Source organism: Saimiri boliviensis, chromosome 4 (assembly GCF_048565385.1).
Source record: "Saimiri boliviensis isolate mSaiBol1 chromosome 4, mSaiBol1.pri, whole genome shotgun sequence".
In the NCBI taxonomy this organism is placed as follows: Eukaryota; Metazoa; Chordata; class Mammalia; order Primates; family Cebidae; genus Saimiri; species Saimiri boliviensis.
The window spans coordinates 48,308,128-48,334,742 of record NC_133452.1 but is presented as its reverse complement, the minus strand read 5'-3'; the positions used below and the strand labels follow the sequence as shown (position 1 = coordinate 48,334,742).

General features: G+C 40.1%; 1 protein-coding gene across 8 annotated transcripts in view; it reads right to left on the bottom strand.

Moving 5' to 3' along the window:
- Positions 1-26,615, bottom strand: part of TBC1D32 (TBC1 domain family member 32) — a 229,236-nt gene that overhangs the window by 97,065 nt on the left and 105,556 nt on the right. For all 8 annotated transcript variants that reach the window (XM_074397557.1, XM_074397556.1, XM_074397559.1 and 5 more), the window contains one exon: positions 21,764-21,852. In XM_074397557.1, the coding sequence (XP_074253658.1) occupies positions 21,764-21,852 (89 nt within the window). The remainder of the gene's footprint in view (positions 1-21,763; positions 21,853-26,615) is intronic.

Sequence of the window (26,615 nt, the reverse complement as noted above, 5' to 3'; positions counted from 1 at the left end):
CAAGTAGCACAACTAGCATAACCTAGTTAGAATCAAAAGAGCAGTCTAAGGGCAGGATATGCATACCAGCTCACACTAACCATACTGTGAGCCCTCACTTGGGTTTCCCATCAGTCCTGTAGAGACCGCTATGCCCAGAACATATGCCCTAAGTAAGCCAGGACGCTAAGAATCTGGCACTTGATCCGCATGTCCAATTATGGACAAGATACCTCTTGTTTGCTTCAGATGCAAAGAGAACGTCCCAATTTAGTGTGAAAATAAGCATTTAGCATCACTGCAATGCCAGACACAGGTGACGGAAGGACGGAAGGCAGCAAACCTCCTTGCCTATGCAACAATCCTGCATGATCTGCACGTGTACCCCAGAACCTAAAGTACAATTAAAAAAAAAAAAACTTATGTAACCAAATACGACCTGTTCTCCAAAACCTATGGAAATAAAAAATACAGAAAAAAAAAAGAGCTAGATTTTATACCACACACTATATAATTTCTTTCTTTCTCTGAGCCCAATACACATACACCGACCCATACACATACACATATCCTTCTCCCTGCCCCATCACCTTCCTTCCCTCTCTTTCCAAATCTTCCCCCAAGCCTCCCACTCTTTTACTCACCTGACCTCCCTCCTTGCCTCCCCACCAGTTCCAACCTCCCTCCTTCCCCCACCTCATCCTTTCTTCCTGCTCTCCCATGCTTCCTCCTCCTTCCCCTCCCCGTCCACCCCACCATTCTTCCCTCTGTCTTCCTCCCCACGTCTATGCCACACACACACACCCCTTTCCCCCACACATATATACTCTCCCTATCACATCCACTCTCTATCCCAGCCACACACACCCACTCTCTACCCTCACCCCATACCTACCCACTCTCTCTCCCCTCCTCATTTTCCTCCTCCCCCCTCTAATTTTATTTCTGGAAATGAAAATCAGTGTCTCCTTTATGTTTAGTGTTTATTTGAACTATCTGAAGAAATAAAATAATCTGTAAGATGAGGGATCAGCCTTTTCATTTGTTTTGAGATGCATTTTGGATATGGTGAATCCCCCAGGAGTTTACTTAAAACCCAAATCAAATCTTACCAGAAACATAATAACTCTGTTCTTAATTACTATAAACTTTCTATGTTGCTGTTAAAATATCATATCATTCATGTGTGGAGGCAGGCATTTGTCTGGGGTAACTAGAATGATTCGATAAAGTTTAGTCTTAGTTGTCTGTCATTTCCACTTGAAAGAATTCCAAACATGTTCTTGGTGTATCTCATAATTCCCATCATAAACCCCTTCCTTCTCTTTTTTCCTGTCACGTTCTCCTAGTACGAATTCAGTATATTCAGGGATGAAAACATTTTTTTTCTATTAACAATCTAAATAAGTCCATGTATACATTGCCATAAATTGTACTTTTATAAACTCTAAGCAAATTCAATGTGTGTATGCATATATACATGCACATATATGTAAATGTGTTTGGTTAAGATACATATGTGTATATGTATATGTAATATACATTCACATGTATGTATACATACACATATGGAAATTTTTTTATATATACGCATGCACACCCAAGTGCACATATATGTATCATACTTAACCAAACATATTTCATTTTCCCAACATAAAAGTTTTCCTTCTGGTCAGCACACACAAAAGTAGCAGAAATGTAAATCTCAATTCCCTTTCTGTCTGCTATCAAAACCAAGTACATAAATTATATACACGGTAACCACACCCTCAAATCTGAAGCTTTTAAATTTTAATATACCAACAACCATTATCTAGAGAAAAGAAATGGAGAGCAAGGTCGGTTTGCCAATAAAATTCTATAAGTGCTGCAAAGAATGAGCAGAGACTATAGGAGGCCTGCTCACTTACTCTATGTACCAAATTCAGATCTGTGTTTTAGAAATGTTCTGGTTTCCCTGCATTTGGATATTAGTTGGAGCTTTTGTAAATACAGAGTATGGTTTAGGGGTATGTGATGATTAATACTGATTGTCAACTTGATTGGACTGCATGTTGCAAAGTATTGATCCTGGTATGGCTGTGAGGGTGTTGCCAACGGAGATTAACATCTGAGTCAGTGGGCTGGGGAAGGCAGACCCACCCTTAATCTGGCAGGGACCATCTAATCAGGTGCCATAGAATATACAGCAGGCAGATAAATGTGAAAAGGCAAGACTGGCCTAGCCTCCCAGCCTACATCTTTCTCCCATGCTGGATGCCTCCTGCCCTCAAACACTGGACTCCAAGTTCTTCACTTCTCAGACTCAAACTGGTTCTTCTTGCTCTTCAAGCTTGCAGACAGCCTATTGTGGGATTTGTGATCATGTAAGAACTAATAAGATATTATATATATATATATATATATATATATATATATATATATATATATATGTCTAGAACTATATATATCATATTAGTTCTATCCCTCTAGGGAACCCTGACTAATACAGATTTTGGTACCAAGAGTGGTTCTAAAGTAACAGAATATTAAGGATGGAATTCTTTCATTGGTTTTGGGGTTTCTGAAGTTGGCTGCTTAATATGATTAGACCCAAAAATGCTAAGGACTCTACTTGTAATACTGCAGAGAACACTGATAATTCCTTGGCATGAACTGTTTAGAGGGTTACACAAAATAAATGCATTTGACACTCCTGATTCATCGCTTGTGAGAGGCAAGGAGTTTAGTGACTCTGTGCATGATACCTTTGACCATATGTGGAGAATCAAAGAACATAATGAAGCTGGTTGGTTGTTCCTAAGTTCAGTGGACAAAGTGATGAAAGAAAATGATGAACTCAGGGATTCTGTCTCCTGGCTTCAGAAGCAGATACTGAGCCTCAAATCTGCTAAGACTGCCCAGAGTAAGAAGCTTAACTCCTGAGCTGAAAAAGAGCTGAAATTGCAGAAAACCAGACACAAGCTCTTATCATGCGAAGGGCCAATCTGCAACAAAAGGTGTATGCACAGCCTTGCTGGGTGTTTCCTGTTAAAGTGAGGGTACTGATTGGAAAAGAGTGGGACCTTGCAACTTGGAATGAGGATGTGTGGAAGGACTCTCATGAAGCTGAGGACCCTGAGTTTGTAAACTCTGATGAACCTTTTCTGTCAGAAGAAATAGCTTTCCCATCCCCAGTAGTGGCAACATTCCCTCCGGGACCCATGCTGCCATCAGCCTTTCCACTTTGTCTGAGGAGATAAACCTGATGCTGCCTGAGGCAACAGTGATGGCCTCCTCTGAGGCATTTTCCAGTCAAGATAATGTCGATTCTTCTCAGAAGCCACCCACAACACCCCTGTTTGCTTCCAGACCTATAACTAGACTCATGTCCCAGTGGGCCCCTAGAGGTGGGGTTGCGACTGTGACCCAAGAGGAGGTGTGCTACACTTGAAAAGAACTGCTTGAGCTCTGTGTATATAACTTACAGACACAGAAATCCAGAGAACAGGCATAAGAATGCGTATTAAGGGTATGGGATAATAGTGGGAGGAACACAAGAGTTGGATCAGGCTGAATTTATTGATTTAGGCCCACTAAGTAGGGACTTTGCATTTAATGTTTCAGCTTGAGGAGTTAAAAAAGATTCTAATAGTCTGCTTGCTTGATATGCTGAAATATGGATTAAAGATTGCCCACTGTGAGCAAGCTGGATATGTCTGATCTCCCCTGGTTTAATGGAGAGGAAGGAATCCAAAGTCTTAGGGAGATTGAGATGGTGGAGTGGTTTAGTCACTTTAGACCTACTCATCCCATCTGGGAGGTTCACCCTTGACCAAATGCCTTGTGAAACAGATTTGTGAGGGCCGTACCTGCATCTCTGAAGAGCCCTGTAATTGCTCTGCTCTGTATGTGAGATCTAACAGTGGGAACTGAGGTCATTCAACTATAAAATGTAAATGCAATAAGAACAATTTAATGCCAAGGTGGCAAGGGCCAAGTGGTGGCATGCAACCACCAAAGGCAAGGTGGGCCTAGCTACTGTAATGGACAACAGAGACAAAGGAGCAAACAGAACAGCCTGACTCATGCAGAGCTCTGGCACTGGCTAATTAATCACAGTGTTCCTAGGAGTGAAATTGATAGGAAGCTTAATGCATTCCTGCTTAATTTATATTAGCAGAAAACTTCAAGGTCAAATGGACAAAAGACTAATTTGAATTATAAAAGCAGAGAATCACAGCCTATCAATCAATTTCCAGACTTGAGCCAGTTTACAGACCCAGAACCCCTTGAGTGAAGGGGAGATCAGGTCCTCATGGGGAAGGACCCCACTATAGTACCAAGAATTTATGCTGTGAATGTTTCTCCCATCCTTCCCTAGGGAGGCCTTTTACCAGGGTAACTGTGCATGATCAGACATTATGTGGACTACCGGACACTGATTCTGAGCTGACGTTGATTCCAGGGGACACAAAATGTTACTGTGGTCCTTCAATTAAAGTAGCGGCTTATGGAGGTCAGGTAATTAATGGAGTTTTAGCTCATTTTGACTTACAGCATGTCCAGTGGGTCCCCACACTCATCTGTAGTCACTTCCCCAGTGCCAGAATGCATAATTGGCATAGATATACTTAGCTGCTGGCAGAACCCCCACATTGGCTCTGACTGGAAAGGTGAGAGCTATTATGGTAGGAAAGGCCAAATGGAAGCCATTAGAGATGACTCTACCTAGAAAAATACTAAATCAAAACAAGAGTGCATCCCTGGAGGGATTGCGGAGATTAGTGCCACTATCGAGGACTTGAAGGATGCACGGGTGGTGATTCCCAACACATCCCCATTCAACTCTTCCATTTGGCCTGTGCAGAAGACAGATGGATCTTGGAGAATGACAGTGGATTATCGTAAGCTTAACCAAGTGGTGACTCCAACTGTAGCTGCTGTACCAGATGTGGTTTCATCGCTTGAGCAACTTAACACATCTCGTGGTATCTGGTATGCAGCTATTGACTTGGCAAACGCCTTTTTCTCCATTCCTGTCCATAAGGCCCACCAGAAGTGATCTGTCTTCAGCTGGCAAGGCCAGCAATATACCTTTAATGTCCAACCTCAGGGATATATCACATCTCCAGCTTTGTATCATAATCTTATCCAGAGAGAACTTGATTGCTTTTTGCTTCCACAAGATATCACACTGGTCCATTACATTGAAGACATGATGCTCATTGGATCCAGTGAGCAAGAAGTAGCAAACACACTGGGCTTACTGCTGAGATATTTGCATCCCAGAGGAGGGAAAATAAACCTGACTAAAATTCAGGGACCTACATTCTACCTTAGTAAAATTTCTAGGGGGTTCAGTGGTGTGGCGCCTGTTGAGATATTCCTTCTAAGGTAAAGGATATGTTGCTGCATTTGGCCCCTCCTACAACAACCAAGAAAGAGTCACAACACCTAGTGGGCCTATTTAGATTTTAGAGGCAACACATTCCGGATTAGGGTGTGTTACTCGAGCCCATTTATCGAGTGATCCAAAAGGCTGCCAGTTTTGAGTGTGGTCCAGAACAGGAGAAGGCTCTGCAACAGGTCCAGGCTGCTGTGCAGGCTGCTCTGCCACTTGGGCCATATGACCCAGCAGATTCAATGGTGCCTGAGGTGTCAGCGGCAGACAGGGATGCTGCTTGGAGCCTTTGGCAGGTCTCCAAAAGGGAATCACAGTGGAAGCCTCTAGGATTTTGGAGCAAGGCCCTGCCATCTTCTGAGGCTGCCTCTCTTTTGAGAGACAGCTCTTGGCCTGTTACTGGGCTTTGGTAGAAACTGAATGTTTGACTATGGATCATCAAGAAACCATGTGACCTGAACTGCCTATCATGAACTGGGTGCTTTCTGACCCATCTAGCCATAAAGTGGGTCATGCACAGCAGCATTCCATCATCAAGTGGAAGTGGTATATACGTAATCAGGCTCAAGCAGGTGCTGAAGGCACAAGTAAGTCATATGAGGAAGTGGCTCAAATGCCCTTAGTCTCCACTCCTGCCACCCTGCCTTTTCTCCTGTAGCCTACACCCATGGCCTCATGGGCAGTTCCCTGTGATCAGATGACAGAGGAATAGAAGACTAGCGCCTGGTTCACAGATGGTTCTGCATCATATGCAAGCACCACCTGAAAGTGGACAGCTGCAGCACTACAGTCTACAGTCCCTTTCTAGAACATCTCTGAAGGACAGCAGTGAAAGGAAATCCCAGTAGGCAGAACTTTAAGCAGTGCACCTGGTTGTGCACTTTGTATAGAAGAAGAAATGGCCAATTGTGTGATTATATACTGATTCATGGGCTGTAGACAATGATTTGGCTGGATGGTCAGGGACTTGGAAGAAGCATGATTGGAAAACTGGTGGCAAAGAAGTTTGGAAAAGAGGTATGAGCAAGGACCTCTCTGAGTGGTCACATGAAGATATTTGTATCCCCTGTGAGTGCTCACCAACAGGTGACCTCAGCAGAGAAGGATTTTAATAATCAAGTGGATAGGATGACCTGTTCTGTGAACACCATTCAGCCTCTCTCCCCAGCCACCACTGTCATCACTCAATGGGTCTATGAACAAAGTGGCCATGGTGGCAGGGATGTAGGTTATGCATGAGTTCACCAACATGGACTTCCACCCACCAAGGCTGACCTGGCTATGACCACTGCTGAGTGCCCAATTTGCCAGCAGCAGAGACCAGCACTTAGCCCTTAATATGGCACCATGCCTTTGGATGATCAGCCAGCTACCTGGAGGCAAGTTGATTACACTGGACCTCTTCCATTATGGAAAGTGCAGAGGTTTGTCCTCACTGGAGTTAACGCTTACTCCAGATATGGGTTTGCCAATCCTGCACGCAATGCTTCTGCCAAGACTACTATCAGTGGACTCATTGAATACCTTAGTCACCATCACGGTATTCTGCACAGCAATGCCTCTGAACAAAGCACCCACTGTATAGCTAAAGAAGCGGGCAGTAGCTTATGCTCATGGAATTCACCAGTTTTACAATGTTGCCCATCATCCTGAAGCAGCTGGATTGACAGAACATGTAATGCCCTTTTAAAGTCACAGTTACAATGCCAGCTTGGTGACAATACATTGCAGGGCTGAGGCAAATTCTGCAGAAGGCTATGTATGCTCTGAATCAGTGTCCAATATATGGTACTGTTTCTGCCATAGCCAGGATTCAAGGTTCCAGGAATCAAGCAGTGGAAGTGGAGGTGGCACCACTCACCATCACCTCTAGTGATCCACTAGCAAAATGTTTCCTGTTCCCAAAACACTATGTTCTCTTGGCCTTGAGGTCATAGTTCCAGAGGGAGGAACGCTGCCACCAGGAGACACAATTATTCCAATTAAACTGGAAGTCAAGATTGCCACCTGGACACTTTGGGTTCCTGCTTCCTTTAAGTCAACAGGCTAAGAAGGGAGTTACAATATTGGCTAGGGTGACTGACCTGGACTATCAATATGAAATCAGTCTACTACTCCATAACAGAGGTAGGAAAGAGGATGAATGGAATACAGGAGATCCATTAGGGCATCTCTTAGGATTACCATGCCCTGTGATTAGGTCAATGGGAAACTACAGCAACCTAATCCAGGCAGGACTACAAATGGTCCAGACTCCTCAGGAATGAAGGTTTGGGTCACTTCACAAGGAAGAAAAAAACCACAACTTCTGGAGGTACCAAAGGCAAAGTGAATACAGAATGGGTAGTAGGAGAAGGTATTCATCAATACTGGTTACAATCATCTGACCAGCTGCAGAAACGAGGACTGTAACCATCATGAGTATTTCCTCCTTCTTTTGTTAAAAACGTGTTTGTGCTTGTATACTCTGTATTAAGAAATTATCTTCATGAGATTTACTGCAGCATTTAAGTATTGTAAACTTTATGTAATAGTATTTGGGTTGGGGATTGATGCTTTTCCAGGTATAGGAAGGATAGCTGTATTATGTTAGGCATAATTATGACCTTATTATTGTCCTTATTTGAAGACTATGTATGATCTCAGGAGATGTATATGGGTTCAAGTTGACAAGGGGTGGACTTGTGATGGTTAAAACTGAGTGTCAACTTGATTGAACTGTGGGATACAAAGTATTGATTCTGGTGTGTCTGTGAGGGTGTTGCTAATGGAGATTAACACTTGAGTCAGTGGGCTGGAGAAGGCAGACCCACCCTTAATCTGATGGGCACCATCTAATCAGCTGCCAGGGAATATGAAGCAGGCAGAAAAACATGAAAAGGCAAGACTGGGCTGGGTGTGGTAGCTCATGCCTGTAATCCTAGCACTTTGGGACGCCAAGGTGGGCAGATCACCTGAGGTCAGGAGTTTGAGACCAACCTGGCTGACATGGTGAAACTCCATCTCAAAAAAAAAAAAAAGAAAGAAAGAAAAAGAAAAGGCAAGACTGGCCCAGCCTCCCAGCCTATATCTTTCTCCCGGGCTGGATACTTCCTGCCCTCAAACATCAAACTCTAAGCTCTTCAGTTTTGAGACTTGGACTGCCTCTCCTCCCTCCTCAAGTTTGCAGAAGCCTATTGTGAGACCCTGTGATCATAAAAGTTAATACTTCATGATGCACAGATCCAAATGCCACATAAAATTTGCAAATATGCTCAGGACAGGCTTAGGGCTGGACAGATATAGGGGTGGTCAGTAAAAAAGTAATCATTGAAGCCACTGTTGATAAAATGGAGGGTAAACTGAAGACATAACTCTAGAAGACAATTCTAATTGAAAGCTAAATAAAGGAGGAGAAGAAATAATTAGCAAAAATGAATGACAAAAAGGAATCCAAAAACAAAAAAGAATAAGTCACTGATGCTGCCAAAAAGACTGTATCTAATAAAGTACAGCACTTAGCAAAGACTCAGTAAAGATTTTCTGAATGAATGAACAAGTGAATGAAAGGAATATATTTCATTAAGTAGGCAAAATAAAATGCTAAAGAGAGGTCAAGAAAAGTAAATCATAAGAGGGTAGATAAAAATACATAAGGTGGGATCCGACTTTCAAGATGGCCGCCTAAGAACAGCTCAGGACTTCAGCTCCCAGTGAAAGTGCAGAGGGTGAGTGGACGCCGCATTTCCAGACGAACTCTTATTGCCCACAGACCAGGAGATACCCAGGCAGAGGGGTCGCCAGCGTCGCAGTCCCAGCCGGTGCGGCTGTTTTGGCCCCCGCGGGGCTGATTCCGCCCGCGCGGCTGCGGTGACCACTCCCTGTTGCTGCGGTTCTCCGTACAAAAGCCACTGGTCTGGGAGCCCTCTTAGCTGGCGAGCAGAGCCTTGAGACGGCAGAATAGCCCATTCATCTGAAATAGCGAGCCAGGCCAGGAGATTCCTAGGCAAAAAATCCGCCAGGAGCCGGCGCCACGGTTCGAGCCGACTCCGTGAGTCGCAGCACGGGAGATCCCGGCGCCTTTTCAACAAGCGACCGGAACGCGGGGTCGTTCAACTTAAAAGAAAAGACTCTGAGTCAGGGAGCCAGGTGATCAGGCTCGGTTGGTCCCACCCCTCCACCCCCAACAACAACGAAAACAAAAACAGTAATTGGAAACCCTCTGGGTTGAGCCCTTCAAACCAAGCACAGCTGAACCGGGACTGTCCGGCTCCGTGGGGGAGGGGCTTCCGCCATTACTGAGACTCTCCACCGCTACGGAGGCAGGCTGCCGTTGCCGAGGCAACCCGCCGTTGCCGAGGCAACCTGCCACAACAGAGAGAGTCCCCCATAACAGAGGCGGGGCCACCATTGCCCAGACAGTTCTAACTACGCCCATATAAAAAGGACTACAGGGAAGAGCTCAGGGCAGCTGGGCGGAGCCCACAGCAGCTCAGCAAAGCCCCTGCAGGCAGGCAGAGGCTAGGCCTGCTGCTAGCTGGGCGGGTCCGACCTGAAAAAAAAAAATCAAAAAAGGCAGTAGTGCAACGGAAACTCATAAAGCTCCAACTCCCTGGGACAGAGACAGACAACAGGTGGATAATCCCACAAAAATGGGTAGAAACCAGCGTAAAAAGGATGAAAACTCCCGAAACCAGAACACCTCTCCTCCTAAAAGTGATCACAACTCCTCACCAGCAAGGGAACCAGACCGGATGGAGAAGGAGGGTGATGAAATGACAGAATCAGACTTCAGAAGATGGGTAGTAAGAAACTACAATGAGCTAAAAGAACATGTTCTAACCCATCGCAAAGAAAATAGGAACCTTGAAAAAAGATTGGACGAACTGCTGACAAGAATGGACAGCATAGAGAGGAGAATAAGTGAATTGATGGAGCTGAAAAACGCAACACGAGAACTTCGTGAAGCATGCACAAGCTTCAACAGCCGAATTGACCAAGCAGAAGAAAGGATATCAGAGGTCGAAGACCAACTCAATGAAATAAAAAGAGAAGGCAAGAACAGAGAAAAAAGCGCAAAAAGGAATGAACAAAATCTTCAAGAAATGTGGGACTATGTGAAAAGACCTAATCTACGTCTGATAGGTGTACCTGAATGTGATGAAGAGAATGAATCCAAGCTGGAAAATACTCTTCAGGATATTATCCAGGAAAACTTCCCCAACCTAGCAAGGCAGACCAATATTCAAATCCAGGAAATACAGAGAACACCACAGAGATATTCCTCAAGAAGAGCAACCCCAAGGCACATAATCGTCAGATTCACCAGGGTTGAAATGAAAGAGAAAATGCTAAGGGCAGCCAGAGAGAAAGGTCGGGTTACCCACAAAGGGAAGCCCATTAGACTCACAGCAGATCTCTCAGCAGAAACCCTACAAGCCAGAAGAGACTGGGGGCCAATATTCAACATCCTTAAAGAAAAGAACTTTCAACCCAGAATCTCCTATCCAGCCAAACTCAGCTTCATAAGTGAAGGAAAAATAAAATCCTTTGTGAACAAGCAAGCACTCAGAGATTTCATCACCACCAAACCTGCTCTACAAGAACTCCTGAAAGAGGCTCTACACATATAAAGGAACAACCAGTACCAGCCACTCCAAAAACACACCAAATGGTAAAAAAGCAGCAACACAATCAAGAATCTGCATCAACTAACCAACAAAACAGCCAGGTAGCATCAAAATGACAGCATCAAATTCACACATAACAATACTATCCCTAAATGTCAATGGACTAAATGCCCCAATCAAAAGACACAGACTGGCAAATTGGATAAAAAGCCAAAACCCATCAGTGTGCTGTATCCAGGAAACCCATCTTACATGCAAGGATACACAAAGGCTCAAAATAAAGGGATGGAGGAAGATCTACCAAGCAAATGGAGAGCAAAAAAAGGCAGGAGTTGCAATTCTCATCTCTGATAAATTAGACTTTAAAGCAACAAAGATCAAAAGAGACAAAGAAGGACATTACATAATGGTAAAAGGATCACTGCAACAAGAAGAGCTAACGATCCTAAATATATATGCACCCAATACAGGAGCACCCAGATACATAAGGCAAGTTCTTAATGACTTACAAAGAGACTTAGACTCCCACACAATAATAGTGGGAGATTTTAACACCCCATTGTCAATATTAGACAGATCAACCAGACAGAAAATCAACAAGGATATCCAGGACCTGAACACAGACCTGGAACGAGCAAACCTAATAGACATTTACAGAACTCTCCACCCCAAATCCACAGAATATACATTCTTCTCAGCACCACATCACACCTACTCTAAAATTGACCACATAATTGGCAATAAATCACTCCTCAGCAAATGCAAAAGAACAGAAATCATAACAAACAGTCTCTCAGACCACAGTGCAATCGAGTTAGAACTCAGAATGCAGAAACTAACTCAGAACCGCACAGCTTCATGGAAACTGAACAACTTGCTCTTGAATGTTGACTGGATAAACAATGAAATGAAGGCAGAAATAAAGATGTTCTTCGAAACCAATGAGAATGAAGACACAACATACCAGAATCTCTGGGACACATTTAAAGCAGTCTCTAGAGGAAAATATATAGCAATGAGTGCCCACATGAGAAGAAAGGAGAGATCTAAAATTGACACCCTATCATCAAAATTGAAAGAGCTAGAGGAGCAAGATCAAAAAAACTCAAAACCTAGCAGAAGACAGGAAATAACTAAGATCAGAGCAGAACTGAAGGAAATAGAGACACAAAAAACTCTTCAAAAAATTAATAAATCCAGGAGCTGGTTTTTTGAAAAGATCAACAAAATAGACAGACCACTAGCCAGATTAATAAAAAAGAAAAGAGAGAATAACCAAATTGATGCAATAAAAAACGATAAAGGGGATATCACCACAGATTCCACAGAAATCCAAACCATCATCAGAGATTATTACAAACAACTCTATGCACATAAACTAGTAAACCTGGAAGAAATGGATAAATTCCTGGACACCTGCAACCTCCCAAGCCTAAACCTGGAAGAAGCCGAAACCCTGAATAGACCAATAACATGGTCTGAAGTCGAGGCAGCAATAAAGAGCCTACCACCCAAAAAAAGCCCAGGTCCAGATGGGTTCACAGCTGAATTCTACCAGACATACAAGGAGGAGCTGATACCATTCCTTCTGAAACTATTCCAGACAATCCAAAAAGAGGGAATCCTTCCCAAATCATTTTACGAGACAAACATCATCCTGATACCAAAACCCGGCAGAGACTCAACAAGAAAAGAAAATTTCAGGCCAATATCCATGATGAACATAGATGCAAAAATCTTCAATAAAATACTGGCAAACCGATTGCAACAGCATATCAAAAAGCTCATCCACCATGATCAAGTAGGATTCATCCCGGGGATGCAAGGCTGGTTCAACATACGCAAGTCCATAAACGTAATTCACCACATAAACAGAACCAAAGACAAAAACCACATGATTATCTCGATTGATGCAGAGAAGGCTTTTGACAAAATTCAACAACCCTTTATGCTAAAAACCCTCAATAAACTAGGTATTGACGGAATGTATCTCAAAACAATAAAAGCTATTTACGACAAACCAACAGCCAATATCATACTGAATGGGCAAAAACTGGAAGCATTCCCTTTGAAATCTGGCACTAGACAAGGATGCCCTCTCTCACCACTCCTATTCAATATAGTACTGGAAGTTCTAGCCAGAGCAATCAGGCAAGAAAAAGAAATAAAGGGTATCCAATTTGGAAAGGAGGAAATCAAATTGTCTCTATTTGCAGATGACATGATTGTATATCTGGAAGACCCCATCATCTCAGCCCAAAATCTCCTGAAACTGATAAACAACTTCAGCAAAGTCTCAGGATACAAAATCAACGTGCAAAAATCACAAGCATTCCTGTACACCAGTAATAGACTTCAAGAGAGCCAAGTCAAGAACGAACTGCCATTCACAATTGCTACAAAGAGAATAAAGTACCTAGGAATACAACTAACAAGGAACGTAAAGGACCTCTTCAAGGAGAACTACAAGTCATTGCTCAACGAAATAAGAGAGGATACAAACAGATGGAGAAACATTCCATGTTCATGGTTAGGAAGAATCAACATCGTGAAAATGGCCATACTGCCCAAAGTAATTTACAGATTCAATGCTATTCCCATCAAGCTACCAATGACCTTCTTCACAGAACTGGAAAAAAACACCTTAAACTTCATATGGAACCAAAAGAGAGCCCGCATAGCCAAGTCAATTCTAAGCAAAAAGAACAAAGCGGGAGGCATCACACTACCGGACTTCAAACTATACTACAAGGCTACAGTAATCAAAACAGCATGGTACTGGTACCAAAACAGAGATATAGACCAATGGAACAGAACAGAGGCCTCACAGGAAATACAACATACCCACAACCATCTGATCTTCGACAAACCTGACAAAAACAAGCAATGGGGAAAGGACTCCCTGTTTAATAAATGGTGTTGGGAAAACTGGCTAGCCATGTGCAGAAAGCAGAAACAGGACCCCTTCCTGACACCTTACACCAAAATTAACTCCAGATGGATTAAAGACTTAAACATCAGACCTAATACCATAAAAACCTTAGAAGAAAATCTAGGCAAAACCATTCAGGACATAGGTGTAGGCAAGGACTTCATGACCAAAACGCCAAAAGCAATGGCAACAAAAGCCAAAATAGACAAATGGGACCTAATCAAACTCCACAGCTTCTGCACGGCAAAAGAAACAGTCAGTAGAGTGAATCGGCAACCAACAGAATGGGAAAAAATTTTTGCAGTCTACCCATCTGACAAGGGGCTGATATCCAGAATTTACAAAGAACTAAAGCAGATCTACAAGAAAAAAACAAACAAGCCCATTCAAAAATGGGCAAAGGATATGAACAGATACTTTACAAAAGAAGACATACAGGAGGCCAACAAACATATGAAAAAATGCTCATCATCACTGGTCATCAGAGAAATGCAAATCAAAACCACATTGAGATACCATCTCACACCAGTTAGAATGGCGATCATTAAAAAATCGGGAAACAACAGATGCTGGAGAGGATGTGGAGAAATAGGAACACTTTTACACTGTTGGTGGGAATGTAAATTAATTCAACCATTGTGGAAGACAGTGTGGCGATTCCTCAAGGACCTAAAAATAGAAATCCCATTTGACCCAGCAATCCCATTACTGGGTATATATCCAAAGGATTATAAATCATTCTACTACAAGGACACGTGCACACGAATGTTCATTGCAGCACTGTTTACAATAGCAAAGACCTGGAACCAACCCAAATGCCCAACGATGATAGACTGGATAGGGAAAATGTGGTACATATACAACATGGAATATTATGCAGCCATCAAAAACGATGAGTTCACGTCCTTTATAGGGACATGGATGAACCTGGAAACCATCATTCTCAGCAAACTGACACAAGAGCAGAAAATCAAACACCGTATATTCTCGCTCATAGGCGGGTGTTGAACAATGAGAACACATGGACACAGGGAGGGGAGCACTACACACTGGGGTCCGTTGGGGGGAAATGGGGGAGGGGCGGGGGGTGGGGAGGTGGGAAGAGATAGCATGGGGAGAAATGACAGATACAGGTGAGGGGACGGAAGGCAGCAAAGCACACTGCCATGTGTATACCTATGCAACAATCTTGCATGTTCATCACATGTACCCCAAAACCTAAAATGCAATAAAAAAAAAAAAATACCCTAAAAAAAAAAAAAAAAAAAAAAAAAAAAAAAAAAAAAAAAAAAAAAAAAAATACATAAGGTTTGAAAATGTGCCTATCCTTTGACTTAGCAAGTGTACTTCAACGGATTTGTTGTGGAACAACAATTATAAACATCAAGATACTGAGCCATAGATATTTATAATAAAAAATCCTATATGCGTAAAAACAGAAAATTGGGATTAAATCATGTACTGGAACATTATCTAATCCTTTAAAATTATAATACAGATTAATATTTATAGGTGTGAATAGATTTTTTTTTTTTTGAGATGGAGTCTCGCTCTGTCACCTAGGCTGGAGTGCAGTGGCATGATCTCTGCTCACTGCAACCTCCGCCTCCACTGTTGAAGCAATTCTCCTGCCTCAGCCTCCCTAGTATCTGGGATTACAGGTGCCCACCACCAAGCGTGGCTAATTTTTGCCATTTTTAGTAGAGAGGGGGTTTTGTTATGTTGGCAGGCTGGTCTCAAACTGTTGACCTCAGGTGATCCGCCCGCCTCGACCTCCCAAAGTGCTGAGATTACAGGTTTAAGCCACTGCACCTGGCTGATAATTTTAAATACTTAAGTTAAAAAAAGGAAATCTCAAAACAGTAACACTCCTATTTAAAAAAAATCTGTAGCTAAAGGTCAAAATATGAGAATAGGGTTAACAGTAGTTACCATAAAGAGGTAGGATAATGAGTTTTGTTTTCTCCTTTTTAGCAGTCTTGAATTTTCCTATGTAAACAAGAATTGATTAAATTATAATTATGAATTAGTTACTGATGTCTTCAATTAGTAACAGATCATTTGATCATTTTTATTCTTTATTAACGTGAAAAACCAAATTCTGGATGTGTGTGTATATGTATCTAACTATATACATGTATATAAAATCCAAAATGTGGATGGTTTTGTCATTATGCATTCTAATTTCTGATATTAAATACCGCAAGAAGTAATTCTGAGATTATTTCTTATTAATAAGGTTAATCACATTTAAGTCTAGTTAGCAACTGGGTCACTGGAAATAAATAATTTGGTGATTTGTTGTGACGAAATACTAACATTTGGCTGTTTATTACTTGTTAAATAACCAAACTGTTTTTAATTACACTAATCTTTAAAACAAATATGAAATTTTTAACTTTTTTTAAAATGTCATCTCAGAGGTCATGTTTTTACAAAGAAGCTAATGATGCATAAAACTCATTGTACTATATATAAAATTCACTGTTGGTGGGTAAATGTAAAATAATAACAAATAGCAAATGATTAATTTTAAAGGCTGCTCTGTAAGTATAGACTCCCGAGTTTTGTTTTGAAGAAAATTAACAATAAATAGGCCACATTATAGTTTCAAATAAGCAAAGAAGGAATAGGTTTTAAGAGATCTATATTAGCATTTTTAAGTCATGTTGAATTTTTATATATATTTAAGAGTTACTATGTAAGATTTAAGTCGTTAAAACTAAGTACATCTTTAGCACTGAAGATCATTCAAAGTAAAAAACAAAAAAAAAAAGAGCTGCAATTCTAGAGACTAAAATAAAACTTAATGTGGTTAGTTTGATATAAAGAAAACAATTAATATTAAATGATGATAACAATGTTTCCCCACGATATATACAGCTTTTGTACTGAAATAAAATATCCCAGAAGGAATATCACATTCCTCTAAACCTACTAAAAATGGTTAAGAAAACTTTAAACTGCTAAGCCTTGGGCAATATCAGAAGTTTCCAGACAACTGTTTTAATCAAGCAGCAAATTTAACAAATAAATGTTAATCTGGTAGACATGAAAGTAGAAGAAAATTATTCTCCCTTAGGAAGCTGAAGTTTTAGTCAGAAATAAGAAATAAATTAAATATTAAATCTCCAAGAAGAGCTATAAAGGCAAGAGACATGCAAAGAGAAGACAAGATCAGAATGGGCTATAAGTAATTCATAGAGCAGGCTTTGTGTTGAAGGATGAGGCTGAGTTTGTATAAGCAGACGAAAGTGAAGACAGTAGTCAAGACATAAAAAACAAGGAGACAGGCAGTAATAAATGCTGTTTTGTCCTTGAGGGAAATAAGGAGTCTAACCTCCTTGGAGAATTAGCTCAGGCTAAGGAAGAGTAGGATATATTGTACACAGGAAAGGTAGAGATATATGAAGGTAAGCCATACAATGGTATCCAGAACTGCCAGTAACTTAAAATGATAAAAGACGGGTAATGGCTTTATAAGAACGTGTTTCTTTTCTGCCTTAATTACCTTGCACTCTTTGATTATCTTAATATCTTACTCCTCACAGATAAGAAGGTTAAAGAGAATTAGCACCACATCTGATTCACTCATCGTTGTATACCTCACACACAGCACAAGGCATAGCTGAGAATGCAAGTTCAATAAATACTGGTTGAGTAAATAAAGAAGAGGAAATGTTTAACTTGTAAATCTTACTCCATAGTCATACATAAAAGGTACTTCATATATTAGGTTACTACACTGAAAAATGCAGATTAGCTTATTGCTTCATCTCCCTCCTGGGTAGGAAGGAAGACAGGGTCTCTGACTCATGAAGGTAGGTTAGGAAATGGGCAAAGGAACTACTTTTTAGCACAGGGTAAGTGGGCAGCTGACAAGAGCATGAACGTCTTCATCTACCATAGTAGAGTGGATCAACACAGTCCAAAAGTGAAATATCATGCTCAAACCTCTGGAAATGTTTTACATAATCTTTTCTCTTTACCTTAGAGGAATCTCTCAGAAAATAATGACCCTTGGAGCGAAAAAACAGTTATCTGAAATTCAGCAGTTCCTTCAGTCTTACACTGGGGTTTCTTTCTTTTTCTTTTTTTTTTTCCTAAAGAATTCCATTCGAATTTAAAGTGGTAACTGTACTATAATTCTATTTTAATAAAGAATTTATTTTTACTTATCTGTATGTCCCTCTTTCTGTATGTGTATAGAAAGATGTCTAGAATAATTTTCCTCAGTACTAATAATGATACTTTTAGACTTGTAAGAAATTTCATTTCATTATATTTAATTTTCTGCATTGATGAATTTATTTGTAATAAAGATAAATTATTGTTTAAAAAACAGAGAAAGTTAAGATGACTTTCAAGATTAAGCAGTTAAAGAGATGGCTGGATCACTTAATGAGATAGAAATGAAAGATTTATTTGGTTTGTTTTTGTAGAAGGGGGTTTGAGAAATCCAAAAGTTCAATTTTAAACATATTTAAATGAGAAATGTATACACTGAGATATCAGAAGGCAGGTGTATACATAGGTCTGGTAGCTGAAAATAGAGGTTTGGGCTAGAGATAGAAACGGGGGCATCCACTAGCATAAAAATGATATTTAAAGGCAAATGTTTAAGTGGAATAAGTTAGTGGCAGAATGTACAGAAAGCTAGGGTCCTTGGTCCTGAGCCCAGGACTAAATCCTGAGTATGCCAACATTCAAAGGTTGCCTAGAGAATGAAAAAAAAAAAAAAAAAAAAAAAAGGATAGAGAGAGAAACTGCAGCTAAAGCAGTGAAGCAGTGTGTGATAGCACAGAAATGGAGAGAATTTTTCACACAGGAAAAAAGAAGGTCCATTACATCAGATGCTACTGACAGTTATAGTAAGATAAGAGAAGAATGCACTAGATTCATTAGCATGGAAGTTACAAGTGATCTAGTGATGAGCACGATGAATAGTTCTGACAGAATTATAAAGTCAATGTCAAATCAAAGTGAGTTGAGAAGTAAATACAGATGAGCAACTGAGGGCAGTCTATACAGACATATTTTGCTATTTGGTCAGTGGCTGCAAGGAGATGTAAAGTCAAGGGTATTTCTTTGTATAGTTTGTTCTATTTCACTGTAAGACAGGACATATGAAGGCAAGTATTCACATTAATAGGAAGGGTCCCGCAAAAAAGAATAGGTTGGAAGAGGGAGAAAAGGGGAAGGGGTGAAGGAAGGAGGCTAATCAAAGGAGCACCCTTCTTGAATATTAGTCATTTACAATGTAAGATTTGTGAGATCTTGGCAAATTAAAATTCAGAACTTTAAATGGAATGTGATGCTGTTCATGCCCCATTTCACTAAGCCTCATATTAGCTTCATCTGAGTGTTGTGATAAATAAGTTGTATCAAGCATTACCCTTAATACTACTGCTACACTTTGTGGCAGAAGAAAATATAAAGCAAATGGAACAAGCAATGCTAAACACAGATTCAGACACATTAATGGATGATCTACTGAAGAGAAAGGTACAAGGAAGGCTTAACTAGAAACAAGCAAAAATACTGTGGGAATAAAAGAGAAACATATGGGTAAAAATCCCAAACTCACAGAAACACAAGATTTATACATAATGCAAAGCTATGATCTAGATTTACCACCATTAGACATCAATGACCAATAACAGAAATCACAAGCAAAATGAAAGTAAATTATTAGCTTAAAATGTATGACTTACAAATATACCTAAATTAAAGATTATTATGAATAGGAATCTCAAAACACAAAATAAATTTGTGAAAGAAAAACTTGTTTAACAGTACCTAAATTAAAATACAAACTTTTCCTCAAAAAGTGATTGTCATTTTCTCTTTTTGAACGTTGAAATAAAACAAGCTAATTACTAAGGAGCATGTTTATGACTACTGAGATACTGAAAATATGAAGACAAAAATTATTTCATAGTAAAACACAAAAGCAGTATAGGTCAAGCAGATATAAAGAAAGACATGAAGAATTACTATTAGAACTATTACTGCTACTATTTTCACAGTGCTTTCTATGTACCAGGCACAATTGTAAGCCCTTTTAATTTTTCATACCAATTATGACAATAGCTCTGTAAGGAAAATAATGAAATTATCCTCCACTTTACAGGTGAGTAGCTGAGACCCCATCTCACACAATCAGTAAACAGCAGGCAGTCTGACCGCAAGGTCCATAATGCTAACCACCATACTGCACTATATTCTATTACATCTACCAACAGTGGGATAGTAAATTCTTTACAGTAGGATAGAATGATAACATTTGGATATTACAAGAAAGCACGCACTATGAAAATTAATGTATGTTATTCCCAGGAGCATTTCACTTCTTAAGCTGCTTTTTATATAACTTTATAAAGGCCTATTGTTAAATCTTCTTCCAAAGAACCCTATAGAAAATATTATTCCATAAAAGAAAGAAAACATACAGGAAAAAAAAAAAAAAAAGAAATTTGCTCAGTGCATCAACAACAAGAGGCCAAAATCAATGTTCTATAACTGCAAAACTGAGAAACATATTTGCTATGCAAAAGAAAATTCCACTGAATGCAGTTTTTCCTAGTTTCCCACGCCAATCTTGTTATCTGATGTATCTGAAACTATAAACTAAAAATTAAAATTTAATGTGAAAACACATTTTGAGATAAAGGCACACTACCCAAAGAACTATAATGGCAACACCTTTTTTATACCTTATTTGAACGATAAAGTCCAAACACAAAGCACATCTATTAATATACAGTTTTTAAAAAATTAAAAATACACTACCATCAGAGAATTCTAACTTTAGAAAAATAATTCCTTTCTTTCCTAGGTAGTGAATTATCACTGATCTCCCTCAAGTCTAAAGAAGTTACTTTGCTAATAGAAAAAAAAGAAAAATCGTCAAACTATGAAAATGAAAAATTTCCTTAATTCAGCTGCTTTTTTTTTTTTTTTTTTGAGACGGAGTTTCACTCTTGTCACCCAGGCTGGAGTGCAATGGCGCGATCTCGGCTCACCGCAACCTCCGCCTCCTGGGTTCAGGCAATTCTCCTGCCTCAGCCTCCTGAGTAGCTGGGACTACAGGCACGCGCCACCATGCCCAGCTCATTTTTTTGTATTTTTAGTAGAGACAGGGTTTCACCATGTTGACCAGGATGGTCTCGATCTCTTGACCTCGTGATCCACCCGCCTCGGCCTCCCAAAGTGCTGGGATTACAGGCGTGAGCCACCGCGCCCGGCGGCAATTCAGCTGCTTTTAAAGGTAACAATTTATAGGTAGGGAAGAAAATTATATGTTTACATGCGACCAAAAGACTGCAAAATTCATGAGTCCGCGTAGTCCTACTGACAATTCCTTATTTCCCACTTGAACATAGGAAATAAAATGTCAAGGAATATGAACTCAAGTGGAGAGATTTAAACTTCAGGCAAAGTAAAGTTGAAAAGCAATGATTAACAACAAAGAGCAAAACTTGGGTCTCAGGATAAATCATCCATTTCCAGGCTTATTTTAAGGGTTTGTTATGACAAGAATCTAACCAAACACCAACCTAGGGAAGGTCAAGTTGACTCCTGAGTAAACCAAATAAAATAGTCCTTAAATCGCCTCTATTAAAGTAAGGATTGGGAGACACTATAATAATACAGAATCCGAATTCAGACAAAGTCCATGGCACAAAAATCTAATTGTCATAATTTACTTTGTCTATAATGTTACAGGAAGACAAATTACCTTTCAACATGCTTTCAAATATTAGCTAATTTTAACTACTTTTTAAAAGTATATAGGACAAATGCTTACTTGTTGTGGAATATAAAATATAATATCAAAAGTAAAATGTAGCACTTTACCTTAGACCAAAGATATGTGATTGTTCATAGTTGAATAAAGAACGAATCTTAGCTTCAGAATTCAAAATTATAAGTCTATCAATAATATCCTGAAAAAAAGAGACAACATGAGACTGTACATAACTGAAATCATTTAAATTGTCAACCAAAATTTATTTAGATTTGTGGCTCTCAAATTTGGCTTTACAAGGAAATCACCTGGGAAAGTATAAAAAAATAATAATAATAATGTTGATGCCTGGGTTCTAACCCTCAAAGATTCTGAATTAACTGTTCTGAGTGTGGCCTCGATTTACATTAGGACTGTAAAAGTTTCCACCCTGAACCTAGCGTTTAGCAAAAGTTGAAAAATACTGATTTTGACCCTGCTCTGGCACTGCTGAGCACCTTATACCATTATTAAATACTGATAAAATTGCCAAAAATGTAAACTACTTTGAAAAACAAATTTAAAATCTACAAATTAGAAGAATGAACAATGGACTCAAATATTTTATCTAGTAACTATTTGAGATTTTCTTAATAGACATTATCTGACTCATGTAAATCAGTGGTTTCCAACCCTGGTTGAACATTAGAATCACCTAGGAAACTGAAAAAGATACAGGCTCCACCCCTGGCCAACTAAATCATTATGTCTAGTGGTGGGATTCTGGCATTATTACTCTTTTAAAAAGCTCGCTATGATGTTCCAATGTGTAGCCACGCAGTCAAAACCACCAATGCAAATACACACAGAACCTGATGATCGAGGTGCCAGCAGTTGTCCCAGCACTGACAATTTCAGCCAACCACAGAATTTTGAAAATATTTCAAAGGCTCTCTTGGCTGGGTACGGTGGCTCACACCTGTAATCCTAGCACTTTGGGAGGCCGAGGCAGGCGGATCATGAGGTCAGCAGTTCAAGACCAGCCTGGCCAACATAGTAAAATCTCTACATGGCGGGCACCTGCAATCCCAGCTACTCGGGAAGCTGAGGCAGGAGAACTGCTTGAACCAGGAGGTGGAGGTTGCAGTGAGACAAGTTGCCAATTAGCTCTATGGATAGTAGTTTCTAAAAGTATTACAATAAATATTTCTTCATTAGTAGGAAATTCATATAGGTGACTGAAATTTGCACTACTATCTGAATATAAGGTAGAGCTCAAACTATTTGAGGGCCAGTGACAACCTGTAACTGAGATTCTAGTTCTGAATTAAGTACTAGCTACTGTTAGAATAAAAATGATAGACTGTATTATCAACAAGCTAATGGAAGAGTAGACTGCAGTAATCTATCAATGAGAATGCATTTTCAAAGAACAAATGTTATGGTAAATAATTTTTTCAAAGATTACACTGATGTATCACCACTTAAGGAATAAAACAAAACTCCTGGGAAGCCTTATGGAGAGCTTCAGTTTCTAAGCACCATAACATGTGTCAATTAGGGAATCAACTTCCTAAATCAAGAAGCAGCTTCCCAGCAACCAACTAGTGCAAGAAGACCTGGGACTTACAAAAAGTAGACAGAAATTCTGTATCTTTTTAAAAGATATTACCCAGCTTGAGAATAATTTCAATAACCTACTAGGTCAGACTGAGGCCATGCTGGAAAAACAAAAAGGAGCATCAATTCTAAATAAAGATGTGTTGAGTGCCTACTGTTTAAAACTGTCCCTAAAACCATGTTGAGGCTATGCAACTGCCTCCTTTTATTGAAGAAAGAGGCGAGTTAAGGGTGAAGATAGGTCAACTGTTAATGTCCTGCACTTCCACTTCTAAAAGTGGCTTATCATATTAATAAAACTAAGCTAATCAAATTCATTCCTTGGGATTTTTCAACATGGAAAAGTAGAGGAAAAGGCCACTCTCCCATTTGGGGTTATAGAGAGTTAAAGGGTGACCCCTCATACACACACCAAAAAAAAAAAAAAAAGATATGTCCAGGTCCTAATCCCCAGAACCTACAAATGTCACCCTATTCAGGAAGCACCACTGCAGAGGTTAAGAGTGTTGAGGTATGTTTGAGTTCATAGACACACCTGATACCGGGTAATTTATTTTCAAAAAGAAAAAAAGAGGTTTAATTAACTCGCAGTTCAACATGGGTGGGAAGGCCTCAGGAAATTTACAATCATGGCAGAAGGGGAAGCAAAAGCATCATTCTTCACATGACAGTAGGAAGGAGAAGCGCAGAGCCAAGTGGGAAAAGGCTCCTTATAAAACCATCAGATCTCATGAGAACTCACTCCATACCATGAGAACAGCATGAGGGAAATCACCCCCATGATTCAGTTACCTCCTGTCAAGCCCCTCCCATGACACATGGGGATTATGCAAACTATAATTCAAGATGAGATTTTGGTGAAAACACAGCTAAACCATATCATTCTGGATTACCAAAGTAGACCCTTAATCCAAGATAAGCGTCCTTTTAAGAGAAAAATAGAGGGAGATTTAAGATTAAGATTTAAGATTTAGCCATGTAAGATAGAGGCAAAATTGGATTTATGCAGCAACAAGACATGAAATACCTGGAAAAAACAGAAACTAAAGAACCAAAGGATTCTTCCCTGGAGCCTTGGGAGGAAGCATGGCCCTATTGGCACCTGTTTTCAAACTTCTGGCCTTCAGAATTGGAAAACAATAAAATTTTGTGCTTTAAAGCTACCCAGTTTTTGGTAATATGTTATGACAGCCCTAGGAAACTAATAAAAGGGGAGAGGGTAAAGATATCAGTGGAAAATAACAGATAGCCTTCCTATGGGTAATGGAGGATGATGGAGTCCTCTGCTATACAGAATACCATTTAGAGAAGAAGAAAATAATTATAGCAAACATTTATATATCACTTACTACTTGCCAGGCAGTGATCTAAATGCATTTAGTATTCACAACAACCCTGAGATGGAAATATTACTGCTCTTGTTTAAAAAAAAAAAAAAAAAACCCACTTCATTGAGGTATAATTGACGTGAATTAGCTGTACTAATAATGTATAAACTTGATGAGTTTGAAGATATATATACACCTGTGAAATCATAACCACAATCTATGCCATAAGCCAATCCATCACCTCCCAAAGTTTCCTCCTGCCTTATTTATTATTTTGTGTCTGTGAGAGATAAACACATTTAGCCTGAGATCTGCCTCCTTAGCACAGTATTGCTAACTACAGGCACTATGTTGTATAGTAGATCTTCAGAATTTAATTATCTTATATAAATAAAACTTCATACCCTTTGACTGACACTTGCCTGCTTCCCCCTTTCCCACTCCTAGCCACCACCATTCCACCCTCTACTCTCTACTGTAATGGACACCCAGAGAAAAAGCAGCAATGAGAATAGTCTAACTCCTGTTGAGCTCTGGCATTGACTAATTAATCACAGTGTTCCTAGAAGTGACACTGATAGAAAGCCTACTGCATTCCTACTTCATTAATACAAGCAGAAAACTTCTTGGTTGAACAGACAAAAGACTAATTTGAATTATAAAAACAGAGAATCACAGCCTTCCAATCAATTTCCAGACTTCAGCCAGTTTACAGACCCAGAACCCCTTGAGTTAACAGGAGACCAAGTCCCTTTGAGAAAGGATCTCACTAGATTACTAACAGTTTATGCTGTGAATCTTTCTCCTACCCTTCCCCAAAGAGATATCCAGCCTTTACCCAGGTCTCCAACTATGCAGTGGGGAAGGGGAAATGATAAGACAACTAAGGGACTACTAGACACTGGCTCTGAGCTGATGTTGGTTCCAGGGGACCCAAAATGTCATTGTGGTCCTCCAGTTAAAGTAGTGACTTATGGCCATAAGGTAATTAATGGAGTTTTAGCTCAGGTCTGACTTACTGTGTATACAGTAGACTCCCAGACTCATCCTGTGGTCACTTCCCCAGGGCCAGAATGCACAGTTGGCATAAACATACTTAGCAGCTGGCAGAACCCCCACATTGGCTCCCTGAGTGGTAGGGTGTGGACCATGATGGTGAGAAAAACCAAATACAAGCCATTAGAGCTACCTCTACCTAGAAAAATACTAAATCAAAATAATATTGCATCCCTGGAAAATCCACGAAGATTACTGCCACCATCAAGGACTTGAAAGACACAAGGTGGTGATCCCTAACACATCCCCATTCAACAATCCCATTTGGCCTGTGGATCTTGAAAAATGCTACTGGATTATCCTAAGCTTAACCAAGTGGGGATTCCAATTGCAGCTACTATACCAGATATGGTTTCATTGCTTCAGTAAATTAACATATTTCCTGTACCTGGTATGCAGCCATTGATTTGGCAAATGCCTTTATTCCATTCCTGTCCATAAGGCCCACCAGAAGCAATTTGCCTTCAGCTGGCAAGGCCAGCAATATACCTTTACTATCTCAGGGGCAAACCAACTCTCCAGCTTTGTGTCATAATCTTACCCAGAGAGAACCTGATCCCTTTTTGCATTTGTAAGATATCACACCGGTCCATTACATTGATGACATTATACTCACTGAATCCAGTGAGCAAGAAGTAGCAAACATACTGGACTTATTGTTGAGACATTTGCGTGCCAGAAGATGGAAAATAAATCCGACTAAAATTCAGAGATCTTCCACCTCGGTAAAATTTCTAGGGGTCCAGTGGTGCAGGAACTGTTGAGATATTCCTTCTAAGGTGAAGAATAAGTTGCTGCATTTGGCCCCTCCTACAAACAAGAAAGAGGCACAACACCCAGTGGGCCTATTTGGATTTTGGAGGCAACACATTCCTCATTTGGGTGTGTTACTCCAGCCCATTTATCAAGTGACCTGAAAGGCTGCCAGTTTTGAGTCTGGTCTAGAACAGGAGAAGGCTCTGCAACAGGTCCAGGCTGC